Here is a 24995-nt window from a genome sequence, read left to right on the forward strand (position 1 = left end):
GGGAAACAAAGGAGGAGGCTACAATGCTTGATAAGAAATGTACTCATTACCTTGCTCATGTAATTGTAACCCCTCTGTACAGTATTTTCACAATAAAAAATAAATAAATCAATAAAAAAAACAATGGAAGTAGAATGACGGGGTTTGAAGTCTTGTCTTAGACAGGGCAAATAAAAACATAAGACTGGTTTTGGGGTTTTTTGTCTCTTCATATAGACTGGGCTTTTAAAAAATTATATCATTATTATCTTTAAGCAGTTGTACAAAGGAGTTACAATTCAACAATTCAGTTTGTAAATACAACGCATCTTGATTGCTATCACTCCTTTCATCATTCTCCCCCATCTAACCCAATCTATCCCCTCTCTCCATCATTTTTAACCTTGTAGGATATATATTGAATATTATGGCTGCATTCTCCTCTCTTCATTCATCTGCCTCCCCTTGACATTCATCCATACCGTTCAAGTGCCATATGAACTCTAGATTGCATAGAAGGCAGTGTGCAGACAGATAACACCCTGGGTAGGACTGGCATGCTCACTGCCTTCACATTCCTACACCTTGGAGACAGCCAGTAGTAATCAGGTTCTATCAAACTGCAAAAAGATCATGCTTGCAAATATGGTTGTTTGCTTATCAAGTCACCCAGCAGATCATAAGGGAGCAGAGTTCACAGAAATCAGGAACACAAGACGGCTGCATTATTGATTTAGTTAGCCTAGAAAATCTCCCTCCACAGGACATCACACACCAACACCTCAGGCCAGACACTGAGGAACAAAGGGCTCTGCATCACTAATACGAAGGCCTGGCTTCTGTCACTAAGCAGATGGCTACCTCTGATTGAACAACAAAGGCATACAGGACAGACGGCACCAAACTACTCTAAATGAGTTAATCACTTTTATCCAAGAGCATCCTGAGTAAGAACTACACATATGTTTTATTTTAAGAAAAAGCAAAACCCCCAAACCAAGGGAACCAGTAAAAAGATGTACCAGTGAAGAACATTCTAGTGTTTGAATCTTACTCATCTATTTATTTCTCTGTACTTCAAAATTAAGTTTCTTTGTCAGTATCTATTATTCATATGAAATTTACACATACCTACCAACTTAAGTTTATACAGAATCAAATATAAAATGCATACAAAAGGGCTTTAGAAATCATGAGCACTTCATACATCTAATCATTACTGGTAAAAAAAAATAGGATGATGAAAAGCATGAACTATGGTTTCCCTTAATTAGTTTAATGTGATATTTAAAGGGAAGAAATAGAAGGGTTTCTTTTTAATCAGATAGCAATCCTTGAATACATATGTTGATTATGATAATTTCTTGTTTTATTTTGATCCAAAAAATTATTCTCAAATTTCAGCTTTTTAAAATCCAACTGTTTTTTCATTGTCATGCAAGCCCTTTAACAAATAAAATATAGACATCTGTACTAGTCTCTGATTTTTTCAAACAGAAAATACAAAACAAATAGGAACATTGTTCTATATATAATTAGACCTGTTCCCTTTAATTATTAAAATCAGCAAAACATTGGCAGTTGAAGCTTTAAGAACCAGCAAATAAATGTTTGCAAAGGAGGTGCCAATGCCTTTAATCAAAGCATGGCTTCCTGTAATTATTATATTCACATAAAATAACAGCTGTCTTTGCCACAGTTACCCAGTCCAGTCCTGTACTTAACCACTCTGTTATTTAGGAAATGACCAAGTCCTTTTTCAGAAGCAAAGTGGTTCATATTATGTGATGGCTGCAGTACGAGGTCTAAACAAAGCAAGTAATGTGGGAACTATTGACCAATCCAGGAAAGCAGAAAGTCAGGTAGAAGCAGACTGTCTAGGATGCTGATGGGGAAGAAAGGAGACTGGCTTAAGAGCCAAGCTCTGCGTAGGGACAGTGATCCTCACAGGAGTTGTCATCCCTTCATGGCATCCCCTGGAAGACAGCCCTGAGGCTGGACTGGACACCAGGCAATAACAAATCAGTCACCCCTCCTGAGCAGAGGCTCAGGAAAGCAGAGGCTCATGAGAGCAGGTACAGTCCTGGGGGGTGAGGCAACATCTTTTCCCCAGGCTACTCTGTGGAGGAAGGAGATCATCTCTAACTTGTAGGCCCAGCCCACATCTTCTGTCAGCTAAGTGGACAACTGCACATTACCACAACATATGCCATGACTCCCCAGAGCTTGAGGGTATGGGGGAAGACAAATCCATAATAGAGCCCCACCAGCCAAGATCTACTCCCCAGGGCCCAACCCTGAGCACACAGAGAGAGACCTGCTACCTACCATGGTCTGTGCCCTCTGCTGCCTCCCATCCTGGGGGCTATAGTAGAATGCCAAGAGCCACAGCAGGGCTGCAGGAGGTTCAGCTTCCAACCTCAGTAACTGCTGAGCTGCCATGTCAATCCATCCTCCAAAGTGAGCGAGCAAAAACCAGCTCTCAAAGGGATAACCTTGGGACCTGGAACAAAACCAAAGATACAACTTCAATGTGTGTGAATGGTTGGTTTAAAGTGCACTTACCAGTGAAATACAACTTGCAAAAGAAAACAAGTTAGACTCAGAAATCCCTAGTGAGCCTATCACAGGACATACAAAGAGATGCCTCCTGCCTTCCCCTCACTCCCCACTCCATGTGTACTGAGGACTTTGGATGCTTTTAAGTCCTAATACCTGGGTATTATGAGTATAGACTTCCAGAAAAGGATATCTAACCTATGACCAACAGGAACAGTGCAGGATGACACCTGTACCTGGCCTGCCTCCTTCTACCTGGCTTGCACAGCTGGGCTGATGGGAAGTATAAGGCTTGCCAGCTGCAAAAGCAGCCACCTGGTAGCTCTAGAGCAAAAGAGGAGGGAAGCTCCAGAGATCAAGTGGAGCCTAGAGAAGGCTGCTGGCTCCTACTCTTTGGGACAAAACGTGGGACATGGGGGCACAAACAGAAATACACAAAGTTCTGGTCAGTGTTTTAATTATGTACTTTTAATGAATAATGTGCTGGGTGTTTTTCCATCAGCATACATTTATCAGGACAGGAAACTGAAGGCTTAAAAAAACTACCCCTGTCACTGTGGGAACTGAGAATTGTGACATTTATTTTAAGGGTAGAATATACTTGAAGGAAAGGCCCATTGCATTTAGTGCAGTGAGTCTCAGCAGATCAACATGTGCCCTACAGAAACTGAAGCAGGAGGGCTAGAGGCCAAGCATGATAGGAACTAACCTTCTGGAAAGGAAGAATAGCTGGAACAGGAGTGTTCTGGAACCCTCTGAAATATTAGTACGTGAAGGACCCGATTCCTTGTTGTTTTGCTTAGCCAAAAGGATCCCTAAGGGCTCTAAACACTGTCCCTTGCCTCCCTGGTCGTGGAGGGCAGAATTCTCTGAGAAACACAGAGTGAATGTTCTGAAAGCTTGGTTTCAGAACAGTGAAGGAGAAGAGAGAAGAGGTAGGCAGCTCATTCATAGCTCAGAGCTGAAGCTCAGAGGCCAGGATGAGCTGGGGTTGGCTAGGATGCCTGAGGGTGAGGCAAGGCTCTCTCTCTCTCTCTCTACATCTTTCTCTATAGACTCACTGGGCTGGCCAGTAAGCTTTACAATGAGTATCCTGCTGCTTCCTTCTCCCAGCAGGGAGAGACCTGCACAGCTGAGAAAGTGCTAACACCTAGTCACAGACTCTCCTGAAGGTGGACTCCAAAGCATAGGTAAAGGTCTGCATACCATAAGATCTGCAACCCCAGAAGGCCACAAGGAAGGGCAAGCAGGTGCCGGTAAGGTATAACAAGGCAGTGAATGTGGCCAACATTCTGATCTGGCTGCCAGCTGGTGTTCATCTGTCCTCTTTTGGTAAGAATTTGGTAGGAAAAAGGGAGTAATTGGTACCAAGAACTTCAGTTGGTGCAAATAGATAAAGGAGCACCAGGCTCTGGCAGAGAAAGTGATAGGGAATCTAGAAAGAACAGGATGGCAAGAGGGACAAACAAAAGTCTTAAGTAGGTCAACAGAAGACAATGAGTCATTTATATTATAAATGTGGGTGTTAGGAAGAAACCAGAGTGAGTTGTATTACAAGAACATAGCAAGTCTACACTTGAGTTTGTTTAGGAAAATAGCAGAAGAGGGTTCTTAATACCATACTGGTAGAAATTAACTTATGTAGAATAGGTTTTCTAACTTTGGAGAGATTTGCTAAATAGGAAAACAATTTTTATGTCAATTGAAAAAAAAGACAAAATAGTAAATGTTTCCTCCTGCAGGGCAGAAGTTTAGCATTTCCTTCTTAGGCAGAATGAACAGAGAACTCACGGATACTCTTTTCTTCTGAATGGTGAGGGTCTCCCTGCATGCACAAGCTGCTTTTTTCCAGGGTCTTTCTGCTTACTGTCAGGGTTGGTTGTATCGGAATGAAAATCCAGGCCTTACTTAGAACTGTTCCCATGCAGGGACTTGCCCCCACATACCCATCTCATCTAACTTCCACTATCATCCCTGTGTCTGGGCACTTCTACTTGCTGTCATTTACGGATGGTGCTTACCTGTCTAGTGAAGTCAGTATAGCCTTCAGCTATCAGTCCTAATTAAAGGGAGATAAGGATGAGGGAAACACCTGTGCAGTGGAGTTAGCAGTGGTCAATGTTTGCTCACCCACAAATCTGGCCTTCAACTGCTTCTCTGAGCAACGCAGAAATCTGCTGCAGAGGCTGGAGCTGGTGTTCTGGAGGGATAGCTGTGGGGAGAGAGGTCAGAAGAGTACTGAAGAAAAGCTAAAAAAAAACATTAGACACAAGCTGAAGTTAAAACCAGAAGTTTGGCGGGGAATGATTTTTTTTTTTTCTAATTCATGGGATCCATTCCATACTTTCCCACCCAGGATCTGTCTCTTACTCTTGTGAAGAAAGAGCCATCAGTATTGTCCAGAACTAAACTCAAAAGCATTGTAAACATGGTCCATGGAGGTTGATAGAGACCACCATAGGTCTCAGAAATGACATGTCACAAGTACACCAGGCTTTTTCTTTTCTTTTCTTTTTTTGGTTGGTCACGGGGCTTGAACTCTGGCCTTGGGCGATGTCCCTGCGCTCTTCAGCTCAAGGCGAGCGCTCTACCACTTGAGCTACAGCACCACTTCTGGTTTTTTAGTGGTTTATTGGAGATAAGAGTCTCACGGACTTTCTGCCCGGGCTGGCTTTGAACTGCGATCCTCAGATCTCAGCCTCCTGAGTAACTAGGATTACAGGCATGAGCCACCGGCGCCTGGCTCAGGCTTTTTCTTTTCTACCCACCTACCTGCTGGTTCCATTATTAATGACATTTGTGATTTCAAAATAATAGTGGAGACCATACTAAAATCATCAATAAGAAGTTAAGAATGGACTGGGTACTTGTGTGTTTATGACTGTGATGAGTTCAGAATATGATTTCAAGTTTTCAATACAGAAAAGGCTAGGAAAAACTATGTGAGCATCATGTGAGGCCTTTTCTTGTGTATTTCTGCTTTCACAACCACACTATAGTTTTAGAAGCATCTGAGCATGCATCTGTTTCTAATGAACATTAGAGAAAGGTGTTCATGTACAGATAGGTTCTTTTTTCTTTTTTTTGTCAGTTGTGGTACCTGAACAGTGCCTGGACGCTGTCCCTCAGCTCTTCAGCTCAAGGCTAGCACTCTACCACTTGAGCCACAGAGCTACTTCTGGCCTTTTCTTTTCTGCTTATGTGTTGCTGAGGAATTGAACCCAGGGCCTCATGCATGCAAGGCAAGCACTCTACCACTGAGCCACCTTCCCATCCCATAGGTTCTATAATCAAATACACGAGGGAGATAATGCTCTTCTACAACAGCACAGACTAAAGGGCACTCAATCTCTCTCCCTCCTCTGAATTCTATAACCCTTAATCATAGCCTTTTGAAGGCACTTGTTATTTTATTATTCATATTAATAGTTGCTTTGATATTAACTTTTTATCTCTATTCCTTATGACTCCTGAAGAGTCAGGATTGCAAGTGATCATCTTTGCCCCAGAACCTCACAACAATCAAGAAATATAATTCTGATCAATAGGAGGTTAGACTGTTAAAACACTTCCACCTATGATTATACACTTGCTTTCCCAAAGGCAATGCAGATTCCTGGGCCAAGAAGGAGGTCTGTTCTGCTACTTGAGGTCAGTGATCTACTTTGGGGCAGGCATCTAGGACAGTTATACAAGTGAACAGGCAGTCAGGCTGAGTTCAGGCATATGTACTTTATGTTTTTCTGTTTATAGGTTTCCAAGCCTAAACTCTAGTCACTTTTCTGGAGACCAGTTAACTAGCCCTCATGAGCTGACCTCAGGCCCATGTTGCACATGGACCTTTCTGTCTTGTTAATAAAGTTCTCCATAGTGTTCTGAGTTCTCACAAATCATCAAACAGAGATCCATCTCAGGCCATGCAAGCCCTATCATAGCATCTGAGGATCATGTTAGATGGGTCACCTTCAATGATAACCTACATTTAGGCAAAGGAAGAGGAATTTAGATTTTGTAAAATGTTCTAAAATTTTGAATCATCTATTTTCCTCACATGGCTCTCTCTCATTCAAGTATAGAAGGGAAAAAAGGCCAAAAACTACACAACAGGGAATTGGGATGGCTCTTTATCCTCTCTCATTTCTCTTCTTCCCTGGCCACATAAGCTCCTTCCTCAGTGCCAACTGTGCTGTATCAGTTCTGACTTTCCTGAAGGTTCCAGATGACACAGAGAAAGACAATTTTATTCTTCATTTCTCAGAAGTTTCCAAAACACAAGCTCACAGACATACTCTCTGGTCAATACCAGCTAAATTAAGGACATAATCTATGGGAAAAGGCTGGCAAATGAAATCAGGAAAAGGAATGGTCTAATGTTAAGTATTATATTAAATTCTTCACAATCTTTTCCTGGGCTTGGCTAGGAGACATTTCCTCTAAATTTTCGTGGCTTCGTCCTTCATTTTAACTTCTGTCACAAGGCTTCATGGAGCAACAGAATGAAAAACAAACAAGGGTACTGTTTTATTCCGACTCAGCCAAGTCCCAGCCTGTTCCTGGCATCTAAGTAGACCTGGCTGGAACCAGCAGAGCCAGTGCTATCTGTAGACATACTAGTAAGGGATTTAAAAAAAAGTTCAAGGCTGGGAATGTGGCTTGGTGGTAGAGTGCTTGCTTTGCATGCATGAAACCCTGGGTTCAATTCCTCAATACCATATAAACAGAAAAGGCCAGAAGTAGGACTGTGGCTCACGTGGTAGACTGCTAGCCTTGAGCAAAAAGAAGCTCAGAGACAGTACCCAGGCCCTAAGTTCAAGCCCCAGGACTGGAAAAAAAAGTTATACCTAGGAAGTAAGGCAGATATTCAGAGCAAAATCCACAAGCAGTGAGACCCTGAGAGCAGGAAGGGATCTCAGCCCAAAAGCTCTTCTCACTACGACTTGGATATAGGCAACTTCAACTCACCTTCAGGATGCTGCAACACCACGGTAGTGAGAGATGGAGCAGCATAGGGAAAGTAGGTCCTGAGTGCAAACTTCAGCTACAATAGGGTCAAAAATGCAAAATAATCATGAATGTCAGGAATGGAAAGGTACCGGAAGAACACAAAACCCTGAGCCTCTTCTGCCCTCCCCAGTGAAACCTACTGTACTAACTCAACCAATCAACCTTCCTTTCCTTCCTTCCTTTTTTTTTTCTTCTTTTTTTTTTTTTTTGGTGGGTCATGGGGCTTGAACTCTGGGCCTGGGCGCTGTCACTGCGAGCGCTCTACCACCTGAGCCATAGCGCCACTTCCCCTTCCTTCCTTTTAAATAGTTGGACAAGGAGATTTCAATTCAACATCCATTTATAAGTACAATGCATCTTTTTTTTATTATTGTGAAAATACCTACAGAGGGGTTACAATTACACGAGCAAGGTAATGAGTACATTTCTTATCAAGCATTGTTGCCTCCTCCTTTGTTTCCCCTTCCCATCCCTTCCCATCTTCCCCCTCCCCCCCAGTACAACGCATCTTGATCCAATGTCACGCCTTCCATCATACTCCCCTTGCCCCCATCCATTCCAACCCCACCCATCCCCTCAATTTCCTAGTTCCATTTTCATATATGTACATTGAACATTATGACTACATTCATCCACTCCCCTCTAGATAAGATATGCTTCAGATTCCTGGTATTAATTTTGTTATATTGTCTGAAAATTGCTCAAAAGGATTACACCATGGAAACCTACACTTGCACATGCCATACTTTAGTTGGATATATATCTCTGTAAGTGTCTTTAACATATTTACATTTTGGGTCTAACTTCCATATAGAAGAGAAGACATGTACTCTGTGTCAAAGCCTGATTTGACTCAACGTAATTTTTTTCCAGGTCCATCCATTTGCCTGCCAATATTGTTCTTTCTGATGAAATCAGTTCTACTGTGTGTACGTGTACGCATGTGCATGTGTGCATGCACATACACACATTTTCTTGTAGTGTACCTAAGATGTTTCCATAACTTGGTAATTGTGAAAAGAGCTATAATAAATGAGTGTGCAGGTGCCTTTGTGGTATCAAAACTAGCAATCTTGCATAAATGCCCAAGAGTGGTACTGCTCTAATTCTGTGAGGAATCTCCATATTGATATTCATAATGATGGCACAAATTTGCGTTCCCACCAACAGCATATTAGGATCTCTTCTTCCCTGCATCCTTGCCAGAATTTGTTGCTGTCATGTTCTTGATGATGACATTCTGAGTGGAGGGTGATGGAATCTCAATGTCATTTTGATTTGTGTTCCTTTATGGTCAGGAATCTTGAGCATTTCTTCATATATTTATTGACCATATGTACTTCTTCTGAGAAGTGTCTGGTTAACTCCTCTGCCTATTTATTGATTTGGCTATAAGGCTCAGATATTTGGCTACCAGAGATCTTCTTCCATTCTGTATTATCTTTTTATCTTAGTGACTACATCCTTCACTGTACAGAGCTTTTTAGCTTGATGTAATACCATTTATCAATTTTCTCTCCTATTTGCTGAGCCCCAGGTTTTTTATTCAGGAAGTTCCTGCCAATGCCAGTAAAGAACATTTTCTTAAAAACTTTTTTAAAAATGTGCTTCCAATAACCTGACAAATATTTTCCAGAAAAATGAACCTTTTTAGAAGTTACCTTCTGGTCTGTATGAGTATTTCATACAAACTCACTTTTATACCTAAGCCTTCCATTTAAGTGAAAGCTACCAATACAATTTTGAGATATCAAATTTCAGCGAGAGTGTGTATGTGTTTTTAAACAACAACAACAAAAAGTGGTGCTTGTATTTCTGAAAACTGAGGACAGTAGCTATCTGTGTCCTGAAAGGCACAAAGGGTAGCTCATGACTATAATCCTATCTACTCAGCAGGCTAAGATCTAAGGATCATGGTTCAAAGCAAGCCTGGGCAGAAAAGTCCCCACGAGACTCTTATCTCCAATTAATCACTCAAATACCAGAAGTGGAGCTGTGGCTCAAAGTGGTAGAGCACTAGCCTTGAGCAGAAGAGGTCAGGGACAGTACCCAGGCCCTAAGTTCAAGCCCCACAACTTACACACATTCTCTCTCTCTCTCTCACTTACACACACACATACACACACACACACACACACAAACACACACACACACACACACACACACACACAGAGGCACAAAGGTTTTGAAGTACTTTAAAGGGGGAAAGGGTAAAATCTGGAAGACTTCAGGGAGTACACAGGGCCAAAGAACATTTTGACGAGTAGGTAGATGTGTGAATCCATGTGACCAGGACTGTAATCAGGACCCAGGACATTTCTATCTCCCTACCTAGTTCCCTATGACTCAGCCACTCCCTGTATCATCGCCTGGCAACTATTTTAATTTCAGTGACTTTACTTTTGCTTATTATTTCATGTAAAAAGAACTAAGGGGTGTGTATTCTTTTGTGACTGGCTTCTCTGACACTTTTTTAAGAAAAGGATTCATTCATGTTACTTTATAAAAGCAGTTCATTTTTATCTATTGCTCAAAAGTAGTCACTGCATGAATATAGCAATCTGTTTATCTACTGCAGAGTACTGATGAGCATTTGGGTTGCTTCTGGTTTTGTCATTACAAATAAAACTGCAATTAACATTCACATCTGTCATTATGGACAAGTGTTTTCTTTTCTCTTAAGTGAGTACTATAAGAGAGCAATTACTAAACTATAGTGTAGGTGTCGATAAAACTTATATGGCCAGTAGTTTTCTAGTAGTTATACCATTTCATACTCCCATTTCCAAAGCATAAGAATTAGTTGCTCTACACTCTCACCAATATTTGGTGTTGCCAAGCTTATTAATTTAGCCATTCTAATAGGCTTGAAACATTACCATAGGCATGCATTTTTTATTCATGCTTTAATATGTATTTCTTGATGGTAAAGAATGTCAATTTTCTTTGCCATTTTACATAGCTTTTATGAAATGTGTGTTTAAGACTTCTGTCTTTTAAAAACAATTAAATTGTTTTTCTTATGTAGGAGATCTTCATATATTATGGACAAGAATCATTTGTGATATGCATATATTTTCTCCACATTGTGGCTTGCTTGTTTGTTCTCTTAAACAGTATCAGTATCTATTAAATAAATCCATTCTAATTCTAATGAAGTCTATTCTTATGCATTTTTCTTGAATGATCAGTAATTCCTTTTTTTCATCCTAAGAAATCTATGATTATTCCAACACAGATTCTACTGTATTTTCTGCTAAGAGCTTCATAATGTTAACCTTTATGTTCAACAAAGTTTGTAGTCCTCTCTGATTATTTTCTGTATGCTTTCTGAGGCTGAGCTTGAGATATATTTACCTCACACAGACATTCAGTTATTCCACACCTTTTGTTGAAAACTTTCCTTTCCCTCATTGAATTGCGACCAAGCCACTCTGTCAAAAATCAACTGACCTCAATCATATATATAGGTATTTATCTGGACTCTGTTCTGATCTATGTCTGACCTTTTGCCAATACCTTCTTGTTTTAATTACTGTAACTTTAAGTATTGAAATCAGGTAGTAGTATGAGTCCTCTGGTTTTGTTTTTCAAAACGATTCTGGTTTTTGGAGGGTCTTTGTATTTTCATGTACATTTTAGAACCTACTTAAAAAAATATTGTGTATGTGTGTGCCAGTCCTGGGGCTTGAACTCAGGGCCTGAGCGCTGTCCCTGAGCATTTTTAGCCAAGGCTAGTGCTCTACCACTTGAGCCACAGCTCCACTTCCAGCTTTTTTGGGGGAGTGGGGGTAGTTGGAGATAAGCATCTTACGGTCTTTCTTGCCTGGACTTGTGTTGAACCATGATCCTCAGATCTCAGCCCCCCAAGTAGCTAAGATTATAGGCATGAGCTAGAATTACAGATGTGACCCACCAATGCCTGGATCTAAAATTTTTCATTTTTTAAAAGCCTGCTTTAAGTTCTGGCTCAATGAATGAGCACTTACCTTGCCTGCACAAAACCCTGGTTTGAGCCCAAGTACCATGCACCTTGCGGGGGACGGGGGGAGAGAAGGTGAGGGGCTACTGAGATCACCAGGAATGGAAATAGGCAGCAGCTGGACCTGGAGAAGTTCATGAATGTGGTTTTTCTCTCCTTACATTCAAGTCTGCTTTAGTTGCTCTCAGAAATGCTTTGTGGTTTGCAGTTCGAGTATTTCCACAAATTTGTCTATTTCTTCCTTTTGTCAGTTTCATTTAATTAATTTTGAGACTCTACTAGGCCCATACCCATTTAAATTTGGTATTTCTCTCAATGAACTGTCATTATAAATGTTGCACTTTCTCTCCAGCATGTGATTTATCTTGGGAGTCAGCTTCACCTGCTACTAACAACCACCTCAGCTTTCCTGTGTTTACATAACATAACATCCTTTCCTCTTTTCACTTTCCATCTGTCCGTCATTAGGATAGAGCTCTGGAAACAACATATAGGTGGGTCTTTTTATTCTTATTGATCTTGTTTTGTTTTGAATCCCATCTGACATCTCTGTCTTTTTACTACAATATTTTTCATTTAATTTTGGCGAATAATTTTTGTTCTTTCTCTGTTTGGTTTAGATCTATTTTTTTCCCTTTTGGTGGTAATGGGGACTAATCTCAGGGCAGCACTTAAAGCACTCTGCCACTTGAACCACACAACCAATCTTTGTGCTTTTATTTTGTTTTTTTAGATAGGGTTTCATGCTTTTGCCCAGGGCAGCTTTCTATCTTCCTATCAGGACTTCTATCATCCTACCTCCCCCTCTCAAGTGGCTGGAATTACAGATATGTACCACCATACTTGGCTCCTGGATTGTTTTTGAGATAAAGTCTTGGTAACTTTTTCCAGGGAAGATCTTGAAATGCTATGTTCTTATATCTACCTCTCAAGCATCTGTCAAGCTCTGTACCCAGCAAGGTCTATCTTTTAATGTGGTTTCTTTTTGCTTCCTGCCCCCCACCCCACCCCACACCCTCTGAAAGCCTACAGCTCTGATATTTCCCACCTCTAGTCAATGCACCTGGGAACCTGGGCTCTTCCCAGGAAAGCCCTGGGGAGAAGCTGGAGTTTGCTCACTTCTGTTTCCCCTTCAGGGTCCAAAGTCTCTGTTATTTTGTCCATTTTTCCAGATGCACTCCCTTCCTGCCTTCAAATTGATTTTTAACAATAACTTGCCCTAAATTTATAATGTTTATCTGCAGGATACTTAAGAGTTTTGTACATTATCAGACTGCTGATCTGCTGTAACCTGACCCTGACTCAACTGGCTGCTTGTACTGAGCCAGTCATTGTGCAAAAAAAAAAGTGTCCTACTCTGTCCACATGAAGTTTTTGCCTACTGTTCATAGGTGGAACTAAATCATGCTGCCCACATACCAGCTACAGGAATGAGAGGAAAGAGTAGAATGGGAATAAGAAGAAATGAAGTTAAGCTACTCCTTTTTGGGGGGTGGCTGGACCAAAGTTTGAACTCAGGGCCCTGTATGCGCTCAGGTAGTACTCTACCACTTGGCCAATGCCTCTAGACCAGCTTTTTACTAGTTACTCTAGAGATAGAATCCCAAATTTTTCTGCCAGGGCTAGCTTCACACTTCAGTTTTCTGGATCTTAGCCTCCCCAGTAGCCTGGGTAATAAGTGTGGCACCCAGTTGGAGCTAAGCACTTCTGATAGTGGAAAAGAATGTGAATTAATAGTGTAAATGCCACCAACTGGGCAGTTGAACATCTGCATTCCTAGTAGCTAAGCACTTCTAATTATCATACAGAACAGCTACAGCAATGCTGTTTATAACAGAAACAAAATCTGGAAACAACCCAAATGCCTACCAAATGAAAAGTAGATACATTGCGGAACATTTGCACAATGGACTCCTACATAACAACATTTACAACAGCCACCTATAAACAATCTTTATAACAAGCCAAGTGGAAAAATCTCAAAGATTGCATACAGTATGGTACTTTTTTTCTTTGCCTACAAAGTATGAAGTTAACCCAAATTAAAAACATGGTTTAGACGTATATAGGTAATCAAACTATTTCCAGAAAAAAAGCAAAGGAATTATAAACGTAATATTCCAAACAGTGTTTATCTGAGTTGAGAAGCACAGAAGAAGCATAGATAAGGCAGAGGGGAATACAGACAAAAAGAAATCATTTCCACTAGTTTAGAGATAGGTTTCACTGATATTCCTTTTGTTAGGAATGACAAAGTGAATGAATAAGGCACAGAATTGAAGCCATGCATAGATCAAGCTTGACAGGACATGTAGGCATCACGGACCCTGGTAAGTCCATAGATGAAGTCAGGGGTCAGTGACTGAGACCACCCATCAGGGAAAAAGGAGGTAGTTGGGGATAGTACCAGAAGGAAATGAAATAATAGGTAGATATGAAGGTATATAAAGGCAGTTTGTAAATCCATAAGGTTATTACTTTCCTATTTTGAGTCAAAGATCGGTGGCAAATGCATTCTGTGTTTTTGCTAGTTTTTTGGGGGGAAGGGGTGTATGGTGGGGGGAGGGGGAAGGGTTCATTTCTGTCCTATCTCACATCTGGGCTCAGTTGGCGATTCCAATTTCCCAGACAGACATAACCTAGTCAGGGTATTGTTCTAAATTAAAATAACACCTCTAGACCAAATCAGGTGTCCAAGGCCAATAGAGACTCAGAGTAAAACCAAAATGAAGACACTCAAGCCAGTCTACATTCTCTGTCCCAAGCTGGAATTGTCCCAGAACTCCAAGGGTGAAGTTTGCTACAGGTCAGTTTCTAACTGAGAATATAAGAATGTACAGGGAGGATAACATATTTATATTTATGCCTCAAGATGATTGTGAGGACCAGACGGTGCTTTTCAGCTGAGCTCTCCTCCCAAATTCCAGGCATGGGCACCACTGATAACATTGCTATCATCTAGCTAACTTCCCTAGGGAAGAAGATGATAGGAAAAAATAAATCATAAGTATTTATTATTACCTCAAAAGCAGAAACATCTGGTAAAACCAGAGAGGTTTCTTCAACCTAGTGCTATGTGGAGTTTTAGAAAGGGCTGAGCTGAACACCCTAGCTCAGCTGTGTGGAGTTTTAGCAAGGGCTGAACACCCTAGCTCTGCCCTCCCAAATCAAATTGCAGAGTATCACAGGGGCTGTGCTCTCCTCCAGTGGAAAGATGTAGTGAACTAGAACTATGCTGAACAGCGAAATCACCACATAAACTCTAAGTCTGTGGCATGAGATGTAAAGGCTTGTTATAATGGCCAAAGGTGAAAATTCTCTGGCTTAAAACAAAAGCAAAAGCTCCTGTTTCACACAGTCTTTCTAATTAGACATTGGCTCTTACAGCCAGTGTCCAGCCTTGGTTGAGGGGACCCTGGTGTCTTCGGCTCACCAACAGCATCTTACATACTTCCTGGGCACTGCCATTCTTGGTTCCTCCTTTATAGTGACTCAAATCATTTTCAGACCTTTTCACCATTTCGTTTCTCTACTGGAATCCACTCACTTTTTGGTTTCTCTTAGAAATAAAGACTTCTTTCCAGGCACCAATGGCTCAGGTCTACAATCTTAGCTACTCAGGAGGCTGAGATCTGAGGATTGTGGTTTGAAGCCAGTATGGGTAGGAAAGTATATGAGACTCTTATCTCTAAATTAACTACCAAAAAAGCTAGAAGTGGAGCTGTGGCTCACATGGTAGAGTGCTAAGCTTGAGTACAAAAGCTCAGGGACAGTGCTCAGGCCCTGAGTTCAAGCCCCAGGACCATCACACACACACACACACACACACACACACACACACACACACACACACACACACACACACACACACACACGGAAATAAAGACACCAATCACCAAGAATGTCCACTGTGCTCTGTAATCAGTGGTATCTCCTATTCACATATGCCAGGAAGGCTTTCTGCTGGCCAGAAGATCAGATGCAGGCCAAGGGGCAGAACAAGCACACAAAGCCGGGGAGATTCCCCCTCAGGATAATGTGTGCCAGCAAGACAATAATCTTAAACATGGCAATGGAACAAAGCACCTGAGCACCAAGGCATAGGCAGATAGACTGTATTTTGACTTTGTGATGGTCTTGCCTTCGTGATGACAACTGGTTGGAAGCCTTCTTCCTGAGTAAAGCAGCCTGTTAAGTTTTCTGAAAATAGGACTGGGGGGAACAGTACAGCTTTGTGGGAGTGCATGTGCCTACAATGTGCTACCACAAAACCAAGTTTCTAAGAAAGTATCCCTATTAGGTGATTAGCAGCCTTTTTTCTCTGTGGTGAATGAGTAACATATGCAACAGAACATACCTCTTTAATGAGTAATACAGACAATATAACAAACCTCTCTGTTTTCTTTCTCCAGAGCTTCTGCAAAGCATCTTGTGAACACTTGCAGAGAGGTTACTACTTCTGGGGCTCCATCCGTTTCCAGGAGTGCGAACCTAGACAAGGCAAAGTCAGATCATGACACACCGAATGCTTCATATGGCAAACCTGTGAAGGGGGTGGAAACATTCCTTTTGTACCATAAGCAGCAGAAGTGTGGCAATTCCTCCAATTCCAATCCCAGTGTGAGCGCAGGAGAAACCAATCACTCCCTTTTCTAAGCACTTTCTTTAAACTAGCTCTTTCTTGTTTTTTAAAGTGCCCACTGCTCTTTGCAAGCACATGTGTACAGTAGACGTGCAGGTAGCCACTGACATTCTGCTTTCACAAGCAGCGACAGAGCTGCCCGAAGAGGAAGCAGCTCAAAGTTAGGGTGGGAGGTGGAGGGCAGGTCCAGACCCTGGTAGCCTACATCTATGTAGGCTGCAAACTCAGGGGTGACAAGCTCTCCCAAAGAGACCTAGTTTGAGAGCTCCATGGCTGGAACCCCCTCAGCACACTGGAGCAGCCCCAACCTACAATGCAGCGAGCTCCGCACCTCTCCTCCTCTAGAAAGCTAGCGCACGCTCCACGACAGCCCACATTTTCAGAATAAATAAAAATCAACGCTGAAAGAAACACACGGGGTTTATTCTGCCTTTCTGAAGAGCTCTGTTAAGAATGGCTTTATTTATTTATTTTTCTTGGCTTTCAAGTCTTTTACAAAGATCAGTCAGCCCTCATGTGGTGAGGGAGTATACTGCTGTTTTATGCTGAGCTGGGATGAATCCTACATCAATATTTCATGATCCTAATACCTAATACAGTTCTGCTTTTCTGTCATTATTAGTCAGATATAAAAAGGCTCAAGGAAAGTTGTCTGAATTCTTAGTCATAGTTATTAAATCCATACTGAGTTTTCACCTCTACCACAAAGCTCAGAGGGCTAAGGAAGAATCAGAAACTCTTCATTTCCCCATGGTATAGACAGAGACTGCAGGACTTCACGTTTATGTTTGAAAGCTAAGTGTTTATAGATCAAATGCTAGTAGGGACAGCATAATATTTACCTGAACATTTCATCAACAATTCTGAATATGGCAGGGTTACAGGCTGCTTGAGGCTACAAAAGGAAAAGACCATGAGAAGGTAAAATACCACAGGCATTTCATCAATAACAACTTGCCTAGCAGGCAAATGAACCGTCCAGGGCTGCTGGTGACCAGAAAATAGGTCAATTCTACTGGACTAGAAAAGTAAAAAGCGTACAGGAAAACAAACAAACAAGTACAAATGCAAACACTAGTTCTCTTTAACCAAGGGATGGTAGGCAAGTTTTATTTTCTCTTTTTATTCCTACTTACCTCACTTTCTCTAAAAAGCCTGTATGATATGGGGTGGGGGCATAACAGTTTTTTGTCATTGTTGTTGGTTTTTGCCAGTCCTAGGACTTGAATTCAGGGCCTGAGCACTGTTCCTGAGCTTCTTTTTGCTCAAGGCTAGTTCTCTACTACTTGAGCGACAGCGCTACTTCCAGCTTTTTCTGTGTATATGGTACTAAGGAATCAAACCCAGGGCTTCAGGCATGCTAGGCAAGCACTCTACCAGTAAGCCACATTCCCAGCCCAAAGTAACAGATTTTACTGATAATTTAAAAAATGCTTTCTACCAGCATGCCATCACAGAAACTCAGTATGGTGTTGCCTGTTTTACTTAAATGTGCCTCTTGTCTGATCTCCTTGCTTGGTCTAGAAGTGCCTCAAGGTTAAGGTTAGGTCTCTAGCAGCCGTCTTTTTTTCCTGCATCTATGGTAAAAAGTACATACATAGTTTAGGGCTATTATTTAGGAAACCAATGATTACCCTAGTGAATTAAAACAACTTTGTGTTTTGCACAGTATAAATTAGCAGCATTAATTCAAGATAAAAAAAGAGGTGATTAATGAAGAAGAAAAAAAAAGGTACTACCATCCTAAATGATGAAAGATATATAGTCCATTCCCAGAATGTTTGGAAACAGGTTTCAATAATCTAAGTCTGCAGAAGCTAGCCTAGCCTCCTGCAGCCTGGGTTTGGGCTTCGGTTGACCTGGCCCAGGTGTCACCTTCTTTTTGACTACAACGTAAAGCATGATTTTATGACAAAGAACAACATCCATCTTGTTCGATAAACCCCCTATTTTAATAGTGGCATCCAAATGTGAGGTTCAAAAGGAAATTTCTTTGAGTCATATTGCACTTGAAAACTACCCTTGGAAAAAAAATTTCAGCCCCCTCCAATGAACAAGGGAAAAAAATGTTCTCCACTTTAGCAATTTTCTGGGCTATCCTGAAGAAAGCATGGTGCCCATCTTCACAGGCTTCTAGAAATTTCTCTGTTCTATGGTATGGTAACTTGTAACATTGAGCGTGTGCCATCTAGTGGTCACACACCATCACTACAGGCTGGTGCTGAAGGCTCCAGCAAGGTGTTTTATTGATTGCCACTTCTTCAAGTGATGGGATGATCTTCTAATTATTAATTACTGTGATTTGTAAGTTTAACTTCCCTATTACTTTTGGAGTAGCCCACGATATCACATACTTCATTGATACACATTTTTATTTGAAAGAAGCCAAACTGAAATTCTCATAGATCAATTCATTACTTACAAAAGTAACTCAATATAACAAAGAAAGGCCTATAGGTTACTTCTTGGATTTGAACTTAGCAAGCCTTAGCAAGTCTGTGTGCTGCTCACTGTAAATAATAAGTCATTATCAGGTGAGTGGATACATACCCCAAAAGTATTTATAAGTTTCTATGCATTCAAAATGAAAAAAAATCAAATAAAGTAAAGTATATGACTTGTAAATATGTGATTCAGCTAAGTTTGCCAGAACCCTTTTTTGGAGTTTACACCTAGATAACTTGCCTCAAGAGAAGTGTTTTAAGACACTAAAGTACTGTACTAAGATCTTACAGCACTGCTGTGTGCCTATATGCAAATAAGACACACAGAGCCTAAAAATTAATTAATAAAAAATAAGACCAGAATTAAAAGTAGTAAAACAAAATAATTTCCTCTTGTTCTAAATTGTTTACCCCCAGAGCCATTGCAGATCAGATATGAAATTAAGGATCCTTCAATTCTGACTATTTGTATTTCTAAAGGCCAAAGGCATATGCTCAAAAGGATATAGACACAGTGAGAAGCAAGTAAGAATGCTCTAACACAACTTGTCAAAACAGAACAAGTTGCGAGGGTAAGAGGGAGCACAGAAATGGACAAAGAGTGAACAGTGGTACTCACTAGACACTCTGTGGAAAATGAACCATACAACTTGTGGGTGGGGATGGCAGGGAAAAACTCGGAGACAGGGAGGGAAAGAGTCACCTTGTCTAGAAAGAAACGTACTCATTACCTGACTTATGTAATTCTAACCACTCTGTACATCACGTTTATAATAACAATTAACAAATACAAAAAAAGAGAAGAACTTGGACTTATCTTTGATGTAGTGTATTACAGCTCAATCAAATGTTTCAGGCTGTGTGGAATCTGCCTGTTCTCTCCTATGTAAATAGATGGACTCTCTACAGATATTTCCACTCCCCTCTCCCAATACTTTAGAGTCTTGGTTACTCCCAGTCTGAGTCCATAATCTGGTTTAGATTTTGAAGAGGTAGGAGGCCAGTATGCAAAGGAATCCTGATGAAATGGCCATGGCAAGAGTCTTTCTGTGCACAGCACTTTCTCATGCTCTCCCTTTACTGGCTGTTTTATAAATGAGAACTTTTATACTTCCCGAGCACATAATTTCAGGGTCAGCGAGTCTCCTCATAAGGACCAAAATGCTCCCAAGTCAGACATATGTCCCTGAGACATCAGATTACAAAAGCGTATTTAAGCTGCTCTTACCAAGAGAATCTTCTAAATAGAACTAAGGTCTTAATAAAATGATATTTTGGAAGCTACATTTCCTGCTACCTCTTTACAGCATCCTGTAAATGGCAAGACAAGTTATTTAGCGCTTCGGTATCTGTTTTTTCTTGTCAAGGGGGACATTACAGCACTCCTGGCCACTCTGCGTCCCAGGACTCTAGAGCCAGCTCTGAAAACCCAGGATCTGTGTGATTATCTTTTCTACAAACCTAAGGAGAGAAAAAGAAATGCTTTCTTGGATTCCATCTGCTCATCTGTTTTTCTCCATCTCACTGTGCTGTTTCTTAAACTCTCTTCTCCATCTGGACTAATAATTTTCCCTTAGATATTATCAGCTCTGGAGAAACCATGTCACCAGGGGGCCTTCAATAACTTTCCTTCTATCCTTCTTTCCTCCCTCAATCCTTTCACTAAATATTGGAGGAACAGATGATAATGATGGAGACCTACATCCCCTTTGCCTTCCTTTCCTATGGACCAGACTGCTCTGTTAAACATGCTTCCTCTACAAATAATTTTCCCTTTAATTTATCCATTAGCCCTGGACTGTCTTCCACAGCTACCCACACCTGCACTGTTTATATCTGCCCAGCCTAGGGCAGCTCATTCCCATCTCTCAAGGAAGCTAGGATGTAGGCATCTATTCAGGGGAAGTTCTGGTAACAAAGGAAGGAGAGGTGAGGGAGAGGCAGCCTGTCACTCTGTACCATAAACTACACAAGTAGCATGGATTCTTTAGTGCTGCTTAATGTTTATTTAATCTGCTATTTTTAGCTGCTCATCAATGATTATGAAATACTTGCCACTTGAAAGAGGTGAGGACATGGGGGGAGGGGAAGAGAGGCAGGCAGATAGACAGACAAGACAGAGAGACAGAGACAGGAGAAAGGGAAATCATACTATTATTTGAAGTAATTCACAGATGAAAGTGAATGCCTCTTACAAAAAAGATATTGAAGGAACAGAAAAAAAAACTCTCAAGTCCCTTTCCATTGTAACCTTTCATTAATATATGTGTGTATATATATATATTTTTCCCCCCTTAGAATCAAGAAGATAGTTGCAGATGAGAGAAGCTGAAGTTCAGTAAGCTTGGAATAGATTCTCTTTCCATAGCCTATTTTAACATACTTTAATGTTTTACTCAGGTAAGTCATTATATGTATTGTTTTATAATACAATATATATTTATGTAATTAGCATTCAACAGCAAAATGTCTCTGAGGCAAAAAAAAAGAATCTATGTAAGGCCAGGAGCCGGTGGCTCACGCCTGTAATCCTAGCTACTCAGGAGGCTGAGATCTGAGGATCGCAGTTCAAAGCCAGCCCGGGCAGGAAAGTCCTTGAGACTCTTATCTCCAATAAACCACTAGAAAACCAGAAGTGGTGCTGTGGCTCAAGCAGTAGAGCGCTTGCCTTGAGCTGAAGAGCACAGGGACAGCACTCAAGCCCAGAGTTCAAGCCCCATGACCGACCAAAAAAAAAAAAAAAAGAACCTATGTAAGAACCTTCACTGGCTTTTGGTTTGTTTGGTGTTTTGCCAGTCCTGGGGCTGAGCCTAGGGCCTGGGCACTGTCCCTGAGCTTCCTTTGCTCAAGGCTAGCACTCTACCACTTGAGCCACAGCACCATTTCCAGCTTTTTCTGTGTATGTGGTACTAAGAAATGGAACCCAGGGCTTCATGCCTGCTAGGGAAGCACTCTACCACTGAGCCACCTTCCAAGCCCCTTCGAAAAACAAGGCACCTTTAGAAATATGTGTTTTCCTTTATACCATTTTAATCTTTTCTATTTTCAAAATGGTAAACATAAAACTAAGGATCTCTTTTACATTTTAGCTTCTATTTTGTTCTCAACATTCAAGTCTCTTGCAACAAATCTGAGCATGGAAGAAATACTCTTTTCTCTTTAATCTTTACCAGATGTTGTTTATATTATAAGCAATTTTTTCAGTACTCTATAATGCAATTATTGTTTAATTAGTGATAAATCTGCCATTCCTGAACTTAAAAACTTAACAAGTACCAAATGTACTTTAATAGTTTAAATTTACACGTGCTCTCTTAGTGGGGGGGACACAGAAGTGGGAGGTACCCAAAGGGGATTCCAGCTCTGGCGCTGCACAAAAGACCCCAATTCTGGTCCCTGTCCTCACCCAGTGTATTGTGGAATCTGAGTGGGGAGGAAATTCCTCAGCTCCCACTGCTGCTGCGCAGTCTCTGTGTGGCAGGGGCCTCCAGCTCCACTCCTGTTCTATTCACTCCTTTTGTTTTTTCCCTTTCTCTCTTCAGCTCTGGCTGGTTTCAAAGTCCTGCATCCCTCAAAGTGCAAATGAGTCTTACTATTTGGGCTTTCTTTAGACAATGCTGGGGCACCTGGTGCCCCCTTGAGGCTGACAATAGAAAGTGCAGCTGCTGACCGGGGCAGGTCCTCAGCTTCCACTGACTGCAGACAGAAGCCACTCTGTACTTTGCTACTCCTGCACTGTTAAATCATGCACTTCAACTATTGTTAAATTGCAAGCTTCTCACTAAGGAGCTCAAAGGAAATGCTTAAAAGTCTTCTAATGAAAATACAGAAAAATGCAGCCCTAACACACTAGTGAAAAGCTTCATGTTCAGGAAAATGAGAACTTCATTCAGGACGAGCAGCTAATTCTTTGATGCAATATTTGACTAACAAGAAATTGTGCATTTCAACTTTTTGGAAGAAAAGTTTGTTTTTCCTTTGACAAGGGTGTGACTGCTATGTGGAAAATAAAGAAAAAGCAATCCTGTTCCTATAGAGGACACTGAAGGGTCTGGGGACTTTTTATTCTTAAGTCCTTACTAGACACAGAAATACTATTTTTTAAGTCATGAAGACTTCTAGGAAGAAGAGCTAATTAGGAATTTTCTCTGATTTAAGATCTAAATAAAAAAACAAAACTCACTCTGCCTCCTGGCCCTGCTCCAGTTTGGCCCTGCTCCTCCTTGGGGTGGATCTATGGGGGAGAGAGGGGCGAGCAGATCCCCTAGATCCACTGGGGTGGCTGCAGCAGGCGCATGAGACATGAACAAGTGCACCAAGGGCATGGGAACCAAGGTGCCCCAGGCCCTGGCATGCAGCACAGCTCAGCAGCCAAGCACAGGGCCATCCTGCCACCCAGCCAGCCTTCTCATTCAAATGTGGACTCCAAACAATAGCTTTTTGGACTCCATAAACAGAACTGTAACGGGAAAACATAACATCCTTGATTCAGGGCCAGCCTTGGGAAATGAAACAGTGCCAAGAAAGCTGCATAATTAGCAAATGGCTTTCACTGTTTTTTGTGACATCAGCTTCTAAGGTCAGCTCTGAGGCTACGGATTAAGGTCTCCCGGTGTCTGTGCTGTCAAGGAAAACACAAGACGATCTGCTTTTGAAAGTTTCAGTCTGCACAGTAAGTGACAGACTGGGGCAACTACCTCGATTTATTTGGGGGCCACCGACTCTGGCAGACAACCATGTACCAACGGCTGCCAGAAGGTGAACCTTAAAACTAAACAGGTTTGAAAACATATTTTGATTTTAAAGTCAAACATATATATATACAGCTTTATGAATTTATGTTTCATATGTATGTATGCATATATGGTAAGTACAGAATTTCCAGGACTCATTCTGAATAGTCCCAAGAGATGGAAATATAATTAACAGTGTTCCATATAAAACACAAGTTACGTAGACCATCACACTTTAATTACTCTCAGAATCCAGCTCTAATGTAATAGGCATCGGGTTTCCTTTGGAGCAAAGTGCAGCAGTCTCGTGCTGGGTCATACAGATCTGATACTTATGCATAGTCCTGTCACTGCACCGAGATACTGTGTTGTGATAAATGAATCAGATGATGCAATTAGGAAGCAAGTTCTTCAGGTTACCCCTGTAATCACTCAGCTAGGTCACAGGCTTATTACAGACTCTTTGGCTTTCTAGCACTCCAGACCCAGGATGCCCTAGGAGAGCAGCCCACGCCAATCAGGGGCTTCCAGCTCATCGTTTGTATTGTAATTACCAACTTGAACCATGAGGCACAGAGAGGTCACATCCTGCCCATGCCACAATAAATTAAACCAAATAACACCCTCTAGAATCCCCTTTTAGCCATAACAAAAGCTATGAATCACTACACCCATGATCTGATAAATTCTGTGGGAAATCAACTGACATTGGGGCTGTTTGAAGGGGCAGGTTATAGCCAATTGAGAATGAAGATTATACAAAGCCATGCAAGGAGAGGACTCTCTCTACTACCTCTCTCCTTCTCTCCCTCTCTTTCTTTCTCCCTGCCTCTTTCTCTTTCCCTTTCCTGCTATGCTTGCTAAAAAAGTCACTCCAGCCCCAGGACCCCAGGTAAAAGCCCAAGATTCTTCTTCAAAGAAGAACCACAAGGATGAATGGAGGTTCACAGCACCCATCAGACACAAATTTTCTACTGAGAGAAGATTTAAGGAAAAATTTATTATGCACCTAGAAGCAAATAGCTTAGTTTCTGTATTTTGTCACTTAAAAAATTGTATCAAGCATAGTTAATTTAGAAATAAAGAACTTTATCAGGCAGTTAAGGTAATTTACTATCTTAAGTCACCTGGAATGAGCTGTCAGAGGGCTTCCCAAATATTTTGTTCTTTCTTTTGTGCTAGTACTGGGGCTTGGACTCAGGACCTGGGTCCTGTCCCTTAGTTATTTGGGTTTTTTTGTTTGTTGTTGTTGTTCAAGGCTGGTTCTGCATTACTTGAGCTGCATCTCCATTTTTGGCTTTTTGCTGGTTAATTGGAGATATGAGTTCCACAGACTTTCCTGCCCAGGCTGGCTTTAAATCATGATTCTTAAATCTCAGACTCCTGAGTAGCTAGAATTACAGGTATGAGCCATTGGAACCCAGCTGGATTTTCTTCATTTTTAATTATGCTGTCATTATTTTAACATAAGGTCCAAGGTTATTTCTTGCTTCATTCTTTTGGAAATGGTGAGGTAAAGTAGTGATTATCCAGAAAAAAAATACCCTCATGGGCTCTCTCAATTTTAACATATACTTTTCTTTTCCCTTCCTTCCTTCCTTCCTTCCTTCCTTCCTTCCTTCCTTCCTTCCTTCCTTCCTTCCTTCCTTCCT

General features: G+C 41.3%; 1 protein-coding gene across 1 annotated transcript in view; it reads right to left on the minus strand.

Annotated features, from left to right (window-relative positions):
• Positions 1 to 24995, minus strand: part of Fancc (Fanconi anemia, complementation group C) — a 192152-nt gene that overhangs the window by 8404 nt on the left and 158753 nt on the right. The window contains exons 9-13 of the mRNA XM_013034930.1: positions 17009 to 17061; positions 15916 to 16015; positions 7501 to 7576; positions 4669 to 4750; positions 2308 to 2482 (exon numbers count right to left, since the gene is read on the minus strand). Of these exons, the coding sequence (XP_012890384.1) occupies positions 2308 to 2482; positions 4669 to 4750; positions 7501 to 7576; positions 15916 to 16015; positions 17009 to 17061 (486 nt within the window). The remainder of the gene's footprint in view (positions 1 to 2307; positions 2483 to 4668; positions 4751 to 7500; positions 7577 to 15915; positions 16016 to 17008; positions 17062 to 24995) is intronic.

The sequence above is a fragment of the Dipodomys ordii genome, unplaced genomic scaffold, assembly GCF_000151885.1.
Source record: "Dipodomys ordii isolate 6190 unplaced genomic scaffold, Dord_2.0 Scaffold201, whole genome shotgun sequence".
NCBI lineage: Eukaryota > Metazoa > Chordata > Mammalia > Rodentia > Heteromyidae > Dipodomys > Dipodomys ordii.